Genomic DNA, 13,632 nt, shown 5'->3' with positions numbered 1-13,632 from the left:
ACTCCTCCTACATATCGAAGGACAGGGAGTAACACTTATGTACAAATGCCTTATTATTATAGTAACAACATTATCGATTGTACCTAAAATTACTTAATAAACTACAGTTATATGTTCACATTCTCCATTTAAAAGTGTCATATAAGCTCATGCTTACCTCCCGCCTGAACTAATTTCAGCCGTGACTCTGGAGTAAATAAGAGCGCCGCATCGGCGTGCCGCCGCCGCCGACAAATGCAATCGGCGCGCCGCCGCCGTCAAATGCAATCGGCGCGCCGTTCATCTCAGTTCGATCAGGCGTTCGACCAGAAATTGACATTTCTAAGATAAAACTTTGTGATAAAAAAGTGACTTTATATTCGCAGATGTTTTGTTTATAACATTAAGTTGTCAATTTAGGCGTCGCCTTTTTCACTACGCATACACAATATGGAAGCGTTCGCGTGCGTACGATCGGAGCCCTAATTAAACTGATAAAAATTTAATTACTGTAGCAAATACGTTATTTTATTTTTTCCCTTAAAGTGTTTGTATAACGGTTTTTGTAAAAACAAACACAGTTATACAAATTCGTTTAAGGGTCAATTATCGGCGCTCATATCTACTCTGGAGTAGTCACGGTTTCTAGCATGAGCGCACAATGGAGACACATGACATGCCATCATCATCAACCCTTTTTATATGTCTCCTCACATAGTAACCTCTCCAGCGAGAGTATAGTCCGTAGTCCGCCACACTGGCCCAATGCGTTGGGGATTTCACGTTTTCCCAGGGTTGTGAACAAGTTTCATTATTATTATTTATTTATAAAGCATTGGCTTCAGAGCCATCAGCTTAATGGTAACAAATAATCAGAAACGCACAACGTAATATACATAAACTAAAAATTAATTCGTGTGAAAAATGTAAATATTAAAACCCGCCATTTGTTTTTGAACCACAGGTTTCGCTACAACAATGTTTTATTTGAGCGAAACGCTCATGGTAAATTTTCAAACTAAATTTCGCACATAAATTCCGAGAACCTCAGAGGTGCGAGCCCGGATATGAACCTACGGTCTCTGCTTGAGAGACGGTAGGTCATACCATCAGGCTATCATGGCTTAGAACACATGTCGGAACGTGTTTATCGTCTCGCGAATACATATTTGCCGTATATATGACAAATACTCCATTGTTCCATAATTGCTTAATTTTATAGGACATTCTATATGTTTGAACTTTGATAACTTATTCACAAGGCAATATAGAGAGCCCTTCATTGAGGAATAGGTCATTTATACCGTCCCGCGTGCACTAGGACAAATGGAAAAGAATATAGTCATATAGGACGTCCTAAATGTTTGACTATGACGACCTTATATATTTGACAGGAATTGGAGTGCCCTTCATTGGTGAATAGACAAGCGATCGCAGCGATCGCTTCGTCTTTATTTAATTAACAAAATTTGCCAATGTAATGGCATCTCAATCAAAATAATAATGTCCCTGTCATTTGTTAGGTCGACAAGTCTGCTGTCCAACATCATTTAAAAACTATTTATTGTAATTTATTTTATAATTAGGTACGTTAATTGTTTAATCAGTGGCGTATTAAATACTGGCCGTCTCGGTTTTAAAACTTGAGTAATATTTATCGATACCTCTATGCCAACTTAATTTTTGGACCTGTTTTTGTTTACTTTCTTTTCGCAAAATTAATTTTGTTTCTTTTTTTTTTCACAAAATTCGGGGAGCATAATATTAGTAAATAATATTTCTGTTTACAAAAATAACCTAAACTAAAGTTGGCGTAGTGTTAATTGGAGGAATCGTTAAGTAAGGTACGCTACATTTAATTACAAAACATATGCACCACAGTACACTCATATTAATCAAACTTGTGTACCAATATTACACCGAAACTAATTTAACGTCATCAGCTTATATTAAAATACTAGAGTAATAAAAATGTATGCATTTATCTTTTTTTTTTGTAATAATCAAAATGGTAAAATAATCATTTTCATACAGTATAACTTTTTTATCACTTAGCAATCTTCGTGCTTCGGCATTGGATTTCTTTCATTTGCATTTTCATTTCATAATCGATTTGGAAGTCGTTGGCGTAGTTACTACTTATTACTTTATTTTAGATACATGTTTTTGAAGAGCAGATAAATAATATACGAGAATTAAAGATTAACAACTGGAAAACACTTTAAGATGAATTTTTTGTCATACAAAAGTAGAAAATGTTACAATAAGGGATACAGTATAGTTCTATATAGTTCACAAATCAAAACACAACAGCAGTAATGTTCTGAATTAAAATTATTACAGAAGAATCAATACATGGAAATTTGAATTCGTGTGCATTCGGAAATCCGAAGATTGTCAAGAGATACTAAGAAAATAGGTATACTGTACAATAAGCCGCCAGTTGAGGCCCGGCGCCCATTGACGGGAAACACTGCAAGGACTTCGGCATCCCTACATGTTAGCGCACTCTGACGGCAATTATACCGCGGTATCCTTAGGTATGACGTGGCGTCGTTAGGCATGCCGAAGCATGCCGTCTACTACATGTCTTGTCTGCGTCCATTATACAGCTACGACCATTATCATTAAAATTTCAACTATAACGTCATACAATTAAGGCATATTATTATTCATCACATTTGCTGTAACGTTTCGTCAATGGGTGCCAGTCCTTAAAATGCCATACCATTAAAGACGTAAAGTCTTGAATACATTTTTCATTAATATCTACTAGGTATCCTAAGTTTAATTTAGCATTTGCTTGCAAGCGCCTTATATATCTTCTAAGCATGCTGACTAAATAAGGTTACGTGCATTTTTTTTGTAAAATGGTGTACTTTTGGTAAAAAAAAATTAATTACTATCCCCACGGCCCCTGCCACGGTTTCTGCCACGGTTCCTGCCACGGCTCCTATCACGTCCTCTTTCTCCCCTATTTTCTTTCTCTGGATCCTTCTTCAGAAAAAATTTGTAATTCCAAGTTCCTTCGCTGAAATACGTCATGGCATAAGACATTGAAATCGTAATACATTTTGAATCTCTGAATATCTGATCTATTGGAGTCGAATACGAGTGACAAATATCTGAATAAGTAAGTTTCCTTCGAGGCTCTCGCTTGTTGTAAACTTGAATTTCATATATCCATTTCGAAGCGCTGGTATTACTTGAACAGAGTAATTGAGCAGCAACGTAAATAATACGTTGCAAAGGGTCAGTTTTGAGATACAATAGAAAGTGAAATGGACCCAAGTTGATCAGGTGCAATACGATTTCTTCTTTTTCAATGTCTAGAAGATTTAACTCAGTGTCGACGTGACCTTGGCGGTTTTCGGGGTGTTGATTGTCGAAGTGCTCCACAATCTGGCGAATTTTTCCTGAAACATTTCATAAAACCAATGTTAGAATTATACAGGCTTATTTGTAAAATATCGACAACCTCATAGGACTATTAAAGGTGGAATTTCACATGGCTATTTGCATTAGCGTAATTGATATATTTGACAAACAATCACCATGTGTAGGCAGCATGTGCTCTGCTTGCCTATTCGACAAATACAGCAAACACCAAAAACGCGTTACTGCGCGTTGGTCGGTTTCTCGACGCACATCAAAGAAGTCAAACAGGCAAACGCAACTAAATTGTCCGCACTATGATCATATTCATTACTATAACTCCTTATTTGGCTCCATGCGTAGATGGTCATATTTGTCTCATCATCATCATCATATTAGCAGGAAGACGTCCATTGCTGAACATAGGCCTCCCCCAAAGAATGCCAGACTAGCCGGTCGGACACAACGTACATCCATCGGATACCCGCCGCCCTTATCAGGTCATCCGTCCATGTAGTAGGGGCCCCACTGAACGCCTTCCTGCGGCAACAGCCGTCAGTTTTACGAGCTATGTGCCCTGCCCACTGCCACTTCAATTTGCTAATCCTTTGAATTATAGCGGTGACTTTCGTTCTTCTACGGATCTCCTCATTTCTGATTTGATCACGTAGAGAAAAGCCGAGCATTGCCCGCTCCATAGCTTGTTGAGTTACTTTGAGCTTTTTTATGAGGCCCATAGTAAGTGACCACATCTCAGAGCCGTAGGTCATCGCTGGCAACACGCAATGCTCGAAGACTTTTCTCTGTACGTCAAATATTTTTCCAAGTACAACAAATACCCAATAGAGAATACAAAAAGCCATGTGAAATGCCATCATTACTAACATTATAAACAACAACTTTCGTTCCCGGTGAACTAACCTAGTTTCGTATTTTAAAAACGTTTTGTTTAAGCAAGATTTATATTAAACTTTAGAATTTATTTTATCATTTCTTGCTTACACTTAGCCTCCATTTTTGCTTAGTCATCCAAAAGTTCGTTTTATAAAATATCAGCCTTAGAAAAACCACCAACGCAAGCGAGAAAGTTGGAAAGTGGGCAACAGCGTATACCTACAGGTTGCGTTGCAGGCATTTATTGATTGTTAATTTTAAAATTGACAGAATTAGTTACACTGATTTAAATTTTCGCGATTATATACATTATTTGATTTCAAAATCAAATAATGTATATTAGCTTTCATGCTTATCGGCTATGAAATTTTACATAAAAACTACAATAAAATTATAATACCTTTCCAGTAACATTTGTCTGAAAGCGGGCATTTCAATTCATTAAATATGCACTCCTTCATATGAGCATCAATGTCAGCGGAGTTGAAGGTAAACTTGCATCCATCTTTCTTATTAGGACAACTCACTTGTTTCTGAAATTTAATAAGCGATAGTTAAATATACAAAGTAATTATTATCATGGCGAAACACACTACATGAACATTTTTGCAGAGACCGGGAATTAAAGGACTGAAGAGCTATACGAGTAGGCATGAGCTGCGCTCAGCGGAAGAAAAAGGTATGGTGGCAGTACCTACACCCCTGGACGAACTCAACCACAAGGATACCACTAAACTATTACTAAAGATAGTCATTGTCTTTTTTTACCAATCACATGGTACGCGAGTACCTCGTATGATTTTTTTAAAGTCACGGAAACGCTGCAGTATTTTTGGGGGTAAAACTGTAAGGATCTAAAGTATAAAAAAAATACAATAATAGATACTACCACTAGCCAGAAATGGGTCAGAGACGGACGCTATAGGACCAGAACCCATAGTGTCCCTCCCCTGCCAATGGTCAAGAACAACAACAAAAATACACAAAGGTACAAAATCTTCTCATAATAACACATGCGACAACCCAGTGCCAGTCAATCTCGAAAATTCATTAAACTCAAAAGGTAAGAGACCTTTTCAATTTAGGTATCACAGACACAGCCCTCTGAAAAAGGTTGAGCCCTCTGGGAAGGGAGAAAAAGGTTGAGCCCTCTGGGAAGGGAGAAAAAGGCTGCGCACATCCTAGTACAATGGTCCGACGTGGTCAACTACAGGGCAAAGTACCTTGGAGTGCCGAGCCACGTGCAAAACTTCGAATATGGTGGAAAAATACCTTATTTTGATACTTTGGGAATGCAAAAACAATAGTTGCAGCTCCATGGTGGTGTTTCGTAACAATATCATCGTTTTATTTAATTTTAATAAATTTTTCATTTCCTGTTTATGTTGTTTGTTGTGTTGTTGTTGTTGTGTTGTTTTGTGATATTTTGTTATAAGAAACGAAAGTAAACTTTATACTACAGCAATATGGTATACTTTTTTTGGGAGAACGTTATTAAACGTTAATCGTTCGTCGTCTCATAGTCCTTCAGCTAATGCCGCTAGATGGCAGATGAAATTTGAATATAAAATCGAAACGTCGTACCTAACTTGCAATAATAGGTATTGAACTTTCAACGACATGCCAACTGGGTACAGTTTAAATTGAATGAATGAATGAATGAAGTTTATTTATTTCTCAATCACAAAACAGGCTTAAGAGTAAGGAACTTAAGGTAACATACAATACTAAAAATTGGACAGACTGTTTTGTGAGAGACTGGTGCCCGAGATAGGTATAGAAAAACCTGAATTACGGGTCACCAGGCTTCCACTCTGCAGTTGAGCAATTTGGTTGTGGCACAGAGGTTGTGGCGAAGGATAAAATCTATAAAGGTTAGTGGAATATTCCTGATTTGGAATAATAAAGGTACTAGTGAACTAAACTAATTATTTAAAAGTACTCTAAAGGTTTAACATAAAGTAAACTCACAATATGAAAAGTGTGTGAATGAGTGAGTGAGTGTTTATAAGGGGTGTGTTACTGATTAGGTGTGTAAGAATTGTACGTACGGGGTGTGTGGAATGTGTAGTGTGTGAATGTGTTAAGGCGAGAGAACTAGGACTTGGGAACCATTAAATGAGAGATATTTTATTTGAGGATATGAAGAAGTTGCTCAGTCTCCTCATAATTTTGGGTTTTAATCCAATGGGATAAAATTTTTTTGCAGAGAGATTTTGGGAGAGCGTAAAAAGAAAGCTTTGTGTTTAATTTATTGTATAAGTAGGGAGCGAGAAAGCAGAAGAAATGTTGGGAGAAACTGGTGTTAACAGAATGGGATTGGCAGACCGTACCCTTTCTACGTTTATCCTTGGTGATATTAGGATCAAATGCAAGTAGGGAGTGCTTTTTGAGGACGGTGTTACAAACAAATAGCTGTCTAACGGTAAGCACATCCCATAGCTTGTAGAGTTCGCTGGTTGGGTAACGGTTGGGAAGGCCAGCTCCCACCCTCAAAATAGCTCGTTGAGCCCGTTCCAGTTCAATAAGATGAGTTTTAGAGGCTCCACCCCATGACGTTATACAATACCCTAATATTGATTGGCAAAGGGCAAAGTAGACAGAGGTCAGAGTTTTCCGGTCAGCCACATACCGTAACGTCCTGAAAATGTAGATGAGCTTGCGGAGTCGAGGTACAACGGAGTCTATATGGGGTTTGAAGGTAAGAGACTGATCAATGATAATGCCCAAGTATTGGATTGATTCAGTTCTTATAATATAAGGACAAGGGCAGTCTAGGTGGCTTAGGTTACAAGAAGTATGCACCCTGAGCGTTAAATCCAACGACGGCAGAAGATGGGATCTAAGTAATATATTTGGTTTTTAAAACATTCAGGGTTAACAGATTCTGTCGCAGCCAGGTACACACGACGTTGAGACCATTCTGCGCAGAGACAAAGACCTCACTCCAGCTCTTTCCACTGACGAAGAGCGCCGTATCATCAGCGAAGGTCAGAATCCTGATATAGGGAAGCTTAAGGTTGCATAGGGTGTTAATGAAGACCAAGAACAAGGTAGACCCAAGAATACTACCTTGGGGGACGCCGTAGGTGACGGGGAGTTCATCGCTCAGCCAGTTTTCGATCCCAACACACTGTTTCCGGTCAGTCAAGTAATCCCTGAAAAGATCAAGAGGAATTCCTCTCACCCCCAGCTCCTCGAGCCTGCAAATGAGATGGGGTACAGAGACTGTGTCAAATGCTTTTGCTAAGTCGAGAAATATAGTTAGACATTTCCTTTTATTATCAAGGTTGGTCACTATAGAATCGACCAGTTCGTGAACAGCATCATTGGTGGATAGTTTAGTACGGAAACCAAATTGAGAAGGTGATATTAGGTTGTGAGATTCTAAGTAACCAATAAGCCTTTTGTTCATAATCCGTTCAAGAATCTTAGACATTGCCGGAAGAATGGAGATGGGTCTAAAATTATTGGCACAGCCTCGGTCCCCACCCTTGTGAATAGGCTTTATGCGCGCAGTCTTAAATGCCCGAGGGAAGACGCCGGTTGAGAGAGCTAAGTTGCAGATGTGTGAGATTGGTAAAGCGAGAATATGCACATATCTCTTTAAGAACCTGCCCGACACCTGATCCAGACCCACAGCGCTATCATCCTTAAGCTTCACAATGAGTCCTGCAACCTCGTCCACATCAGTAGGCAGTAAAACAAGCGAGTTGGTGGGGGTCGGTATAGTACCCTTAGAAACTGGGCCAGAAGGGAGTGCGTTGAGAAGGGATTGATCAGCAAGTTTTTTACCGACACCCACAAAGAATTTATTAACGTCATTAACGCTTTTTTGCGGGTTCTGACTCCCAATCAAGCCTGAAGAGTGATCCACCGTTCTATTATGACCACAGATTGTTTTAATAACATTCCACAGTGACTTTTTATTATTTTTATTGTTCTCAATTTCGCGTTTTTCATAAGACATTTTAGCTTTCCTGATAAGAGAGGTACAAAAATTTCTATATCTCTTGTAGGTTATCTTTAAAATCTCGTTATTAGGATCTTTTTTAAGTTTTTTGAAGAGATTGTCGCGATTTCTCATACATTTAAGCAGAGCTTTTGTGATCCAAGGCTTATAGATTCTTTTCCTGTTAGGGGTGTAGACTAGTCTGGAATTTTCATTAATTGTTTTTTTTAATAAATTAATTAATAAATTAGTGGCAATATTTACGTCAATTACTTTTAAGATTGATAAAAAATTGAGGTTATCCATTGCCACATCCATGAGTTCATAGTTTATTCTAAAAACGCTTTTAGATAAGTATTCCAGCCTAGTGTTAGGTTTAATAGTAAGTGCAACACATTGATGATCAGTGACGGACGAATCAAACACGATACATGTAGGGTTTACTTTAGATTTGATCATCATGTGATCCAAACAGGTTTTGCCATGGGTTACAGCAGTGTGACCGGGTAGTAGGCTATGGCTTGCCAAAACGGTAAGATACTCATGTGAGCGTTTGTCATTATTTGTCGTTATATTGTCATTATATTAACAAACCAGAATTTGTCACAACTTTTTAAATTAGAAACTACAAATTAATATCTTCTTATCTATCATAGTGTTGAACATATGATAGTGTGAGATTTGGCGACAGCAGCAGAGCTCTGTCACTCGCTCTAGGATAAGTGCCTACCGCTAAGCGCGCCGACGTCGGCATACAAGTCTTTCATTTATGAGCATTCGGCTCCGCACGACTGCACACGGCCGGCTACGTTATTTTCACCTCTCTAAGCGCGTGCTTAGGTTCCTTTTTCCTCGTAGTGAGCGCCTGGTGTCATTAGTCAGATTTAACACTTCCATTGTTTTGTCATCAGTGTTAAACACGATCGCATCAAGCCGATTCCGGGTTAATAAGTGTGCTAAATTACCTTACTTACAACAGCGATAAAAGCTTCAAGAGTTACGTTCCTCATATCAGTAATAAGGTTCTGGCAACGTCCGCATTTAGCACGTCTCTCTCTGCAATTCTTACAGGCGCTGTGTTCATTTGGGCACATGAATATTTCCAAGCTTAATTTATTTTCACACGTGATACAGATTAGTTCCTCATCTTCGTTCGACGAAGGACGAGCCCTGCAACATTAAATCGCGTAGTGTTATTTTAATACATTGGGGTTGAGTGTACAACACATATGTATATTATGCGTTGGCACTTCGTTCTCTCTAGTTCTAATAATTATCGGAGGTATACACCATTTAGGTTCTCCATCTGGTATGGATAATAAATAGTATAGGTGGGTAGCGTAATTAATCAACTTCAAAAAAAGGAGGATGTTCTCAATTCGACTGTATTTTTTTTTGTATGTATGTTACGCGATAACTCATATGTGAACCGATTCTGGGGGTCTACTCTCGATCTCCGTCCGACATCCGTCCGAAACAATTACTGCCAAATAAGCAATACTTGACCAAATGAAAAGACGCGTGATGCGAATGAAGCTTCATTCTTGATACATGTCTTTTAATTTTGTAGAATATTACTTTTTTGACAGTAATTGTTTCGGGCGGATGTCGGACGGAGATCGAGAGTAGACCCCCTGATGTGAACGATTTTTTGTTGGAGGGTACCTCAATATTGGTCCCATTTAAATTTCAAGAAAATGTTCCACCTCAAAGGTGGTAAACAAGGGGATGAATCCGGTTTCGCATACTTTCCGGTAACATAATCGTTTGAATGTTTCATTTGTCACTAATCATCGCATCAGTTCGAAGTAAGCAGTCGCCGAACTTTTGATAAATTTTTGAAAGGATTAGAATTTACATTGTTCAATTTTATTAAGCTACTTCAAAAGGAGTCTCTCAATTTGACTGTTTTTTTTGTATGTATGTTTGCGTGTATGAACCGATTTTGAAGATTCTTTTTTTATTGGAAGGAGAATACCTCAGTATTGGTCCCATTTAAATTTGAAGAAAATATTCCACCTCTGAGGGTGGTAAAGTAATGGGATGAATCTGGTTTCGCGCACTTTCTGGTAAACGATTTAATCAAACTTGGCAAATAGATGTAATTCCACGAACTTTTGAGGTCGGTTTTTTTAAATAAAACGTTATTACTAATTAGTATTTCAGATAAGGATTTAGAGCATACCGTGTCTGAAGTGCTGAAGGCGCTGGTTTGATCCAGTCGGATCGAAGAAATTTTTCTTAGTGTTCGATTTTTGTATTGATAACATTGACCTACCAATCGATGATTGATAATTATAATTCCTTCTTACATTACTACGTTACCTTCTAGCTGTGTGTTTTGTTGTTTTATTGTGCTGCGGAAAAGCTGATTTAGCACTCGGCGTTGGCTTAGGTTGTGCGCTGGGTTCACACCTGCCATAAAACGAACAATTTTGTAGCAAAATGGAAGGCTGTGATTTCTGCCCACTTCAATGAAAAAAAGGTGTGAAGTGTCTGTGATTTTAAAATATGTCAGTTACCCGCGACCCTGGAATAGTATTGCTCAACTATACTTGAGAATAATGGATATACGTATGTAACGTGCCGTTACATGTGTCCTGTACACACATCATAAAAATGCAAGATGGCTGTCGTTAGTGTTGTCGTGCAAATTGTGCTAATGTTGCCCAAAACCGACACTGCAAGGTTGCGTCTGCGTCTGCGAAACTCTTGCGAGTCGCAGTTTTTTTTGCATTATTTTTATATTTGTGTAGTTAACGGCAACCTATAGAGAAAGTAAAATGTATACAATTGATATTGAAGTCCATGAGTACTCGAAGAGTATGGATACACGTCATAAAAATGCAGTCGTTAGTGTTGTCGTGCACATTTTGACGTTGTCTTGTGCTACACGACCAAATTAAAAGACGCTCAATGCGAATGAAACTTCATGCTTGACATTTTCTTTTCGTTGCTTAATTGATAGTAATTGTTGCGGACGGATGTCAGACTGAGAACGATAGTACGTGTTCTGGGTACAGGCAAATATATTTTTAAAGTTTAAAACAATTGTTACAAATTATAATCTCACAATTCAGAGTGGTTATTGTACGAAATTTAATATCTTGTAGAGAAATAGTAAAGATTTATTACTATCATTTTAGATTAAGGTAGTGAAAACAATCATGGACGATTTAAGGATATAATTTTTGTTTTAGTCTTTTAATTTTGGATGAGTTATCCTGTGGAACTCGAGAAAAGGTTTAATTGATTAAAACGTCTTCAAATAACGATTGAAAATGATAATCATATCAATTAATAAAGAAAACATTGTTATTCGAGAAAAAGTAGACCCTGTTTGAGTATCCTTATATGGACAGCCCAATTTCCAATTATGGACACCATGTCATGGACGGTTTCCAATCATGGACCCCTAAACATGAACGATCAACTAATTAGGCAAATTAACAAATTTCATGTTAAAAACCGAGGTCTTACATGGTCCTTAAATTTTTTTTTAAACTAATGGTGTGACGTTTCATATCCCATTTGCGACTGGTAACAATGGGTGGTCATTCAGTTCAATGCCAAGTCTAAAAAAATCAAATCTAGTAATGGATGACCAGAGACGGACACTGTTTCCATTACTGTGTAGACTTAAAATAATGTAACAAGCTATAAACTAAATTAAAAGTCAGGCTTTATAAAGACGGTAAACGCAAGTAAAGCTCTTTTATGATAAAATCCGATTATGATCAAAAAATGTCCAGGATTGTGTAAATAGCTAAATGAGATCCAGTAATAAACACTTCAAATTTTCCAATAGACGTTATGTTATTCTTTTACGGTTGTGTTTTATTTAGATGATTAAAACAATACCAAAACACAAAATAACCACAGAAGTCACCACTTTCTTAAATTCAACATTTAAATATGATTATAAAAACGTACGTAAGGCGCGGTCCTTATAAATCAGTTTTATTTTAAATTTGTTATGACTGTCTTATTTCGCACCGCGATAATGGCGAATAAAGATAGCCATGTCTTCCATTTTGATAAAAAATTATAAAAAAACTTTAAGTGAAAAGATATAATTAGCGTTTTCTTATTTTTGGCGGTATAGTAAAATGTTAATGATTGGTGCACTGTCCATCATCGGTTCTACTACATTACTAGATTTTTTTACCATTAGGCAATTTGCAGTGAATATATAATTTATTGATGACGCGAGGGACGCAGGCTTTTTGGTGACGTCGCGTGCGGCGTTCGGCGCGGGTGTCCCCGACAGCGTTGGGTGTTAATCAATTAAATTTCAATCAGAGATTTAATTGATTAAAAACTTAATTGCAATTGTTGATTGATTCTAATTGAATTGATTTTAATTGCAATTAATTTTTTTAATTGTCCTAAGAAACAATTGAAACTAACAATTAAAACCGACACTACCGAATAAAAGTGTCATTACGAATATGGCACTCATTTCTAAATCCAAAATGGCGGGTACGATTTTTCAAATAATGGGGAGTGATTGGGGAGTGATTGGGGAGCGTGTGGGGAGCGAGTGGGCAGTGCGTGGGGAGTAAGTGAGTGAGTGCCTCCGTGGTCGAATATAGCGTGGTCAATATAGTATTTGGTGTGCTCTCGTAACGAATATGGCACTCCTTCCTAAATCCAGGATGTCGGGCACGACTTTTCAAATAATGGCAAGTTGGGTATCGCTTTCGAGGTATTTGGGAGTGCTCATTACGAATATAGCATTTATTTCTAAATCCAAGGTGGTCACTCCCCACTCACTACCCACTTACTCCCCACTCAATCCCTACTCACTCCCCACTCACTCGCCCTATAAATTTATCATAATTGTCAGTTTAAATTGTTAATCAAAAACATTGTTAATTGTAGATATACGCGATTAACAATTGATTAATTGTTAGTTGCGAGAACATCAATTAACAATTAATTAATTGTTAGTTGCGAGAACAGCAATTGACAATTAATTAATTGTCAATCTTTTATTGCCTGAACAATTAAATTTTGCCCAACACTGGTTCCCGAAGACCTCGTGTGCGCAGCACACCGTGCACCATACAGTCCATAGATAAAGCCGGCACTGTGTCCACGTTACCTTGAAGCATTATATCTTGATGTATTCTTGAATTGTTGTACAGATGACGGTGCGCTCGATGGTGGTGTAGATTGTGCGCTGCCTGGAAATCTGCCATAAAAAAACAAACAATAACAAATGTGTAATTTTGAAATCAACACTGATCACATTCTAAATAAAAACTCTATTTGCAAGTCCTCACGCGGAAAATTGTTCATCTAAATAAATACCTTTGATAAGCTGGTGGTGTAATCGGGGTGAATATATGTGATGCGTGGGCTGGAAATCTGTTAAAAAGATCAAACAATTGAATTATAAATTAAATATATTTTTAAGCAAACGCACC

At 37.7% G+C, this 13,632-nt stretch overlaps 1 protein-coding gene across 6 annotated transcripts in view; it reads right to left on the bottom strand.

Moving 5' to 3' along the window:
* The window catches only part of LOC113225961 (E3 ubiquitin-protein ligase siah-1-like), a 31,733-nt gene continuing 18,101 nt past the window's right edge, over window positions 1-13,632 (bottom strand). For 3 of the 6 annotated variants that reach the window (XM_026458450.1, XM_026458448.1, XM_026458452.1), the window contains 6 exons: window positions 13,517-13,573; window positions 13,308-13,397; window positions 10,526-10,615; window positions 9,166-9,370; window positions 4,649-4,781; window positions 1-3,395 (listed from right to left, as the gene is read on the bottom strand). In XM_026458450.1, the coding sequence (XP_026314235.1) occupies window positions 2,875-3,395; window positions 4,649-4,781; window positions 9,166-9,370; window positions 10,526-10,615; window positions 13,308-13,397; window positions 13,517-13,573 (1,096 nt within the window). In that variant the 3' untranslated portion in view covers window positions 1-2,874. The remainder of the gene's footprint in view (window positions 3,396-4,648; window positions 4,782-9,165; window positions 9,371-10,525; window positions 10,616-13,307; window positions 13,398-13,516; window positions 13,574-13,632) is intronic. The other 3 variants (XM_026458449.1, XM_026458453.1, XM_026458451.1) reach the window with 3 other exon arrangements.

This window comes from Hyposmocoma kahamanoa, unplaced genomic scaffold, assembly GCF_003589595.1.
Source record: "Hyposmocoma kahamanoa isolate Upper Pololo Valley unplaced genomic scaffold, ASM358959v1 180, whole genome shotgun sequence".
NCBI classification, from domain to species: Eukaryota; Metazoa; Arthropoda; class Insecta; order Lepidoptera; family Cosmopterigidae; genus Hyposmocoma; species Hyposmocoma kahamanoa.
The sequence above is the reverse complement of the archived record's forward strand: the minus strand, read 5'-3'. Positions and strand labels throughout refer to the sequence as shown.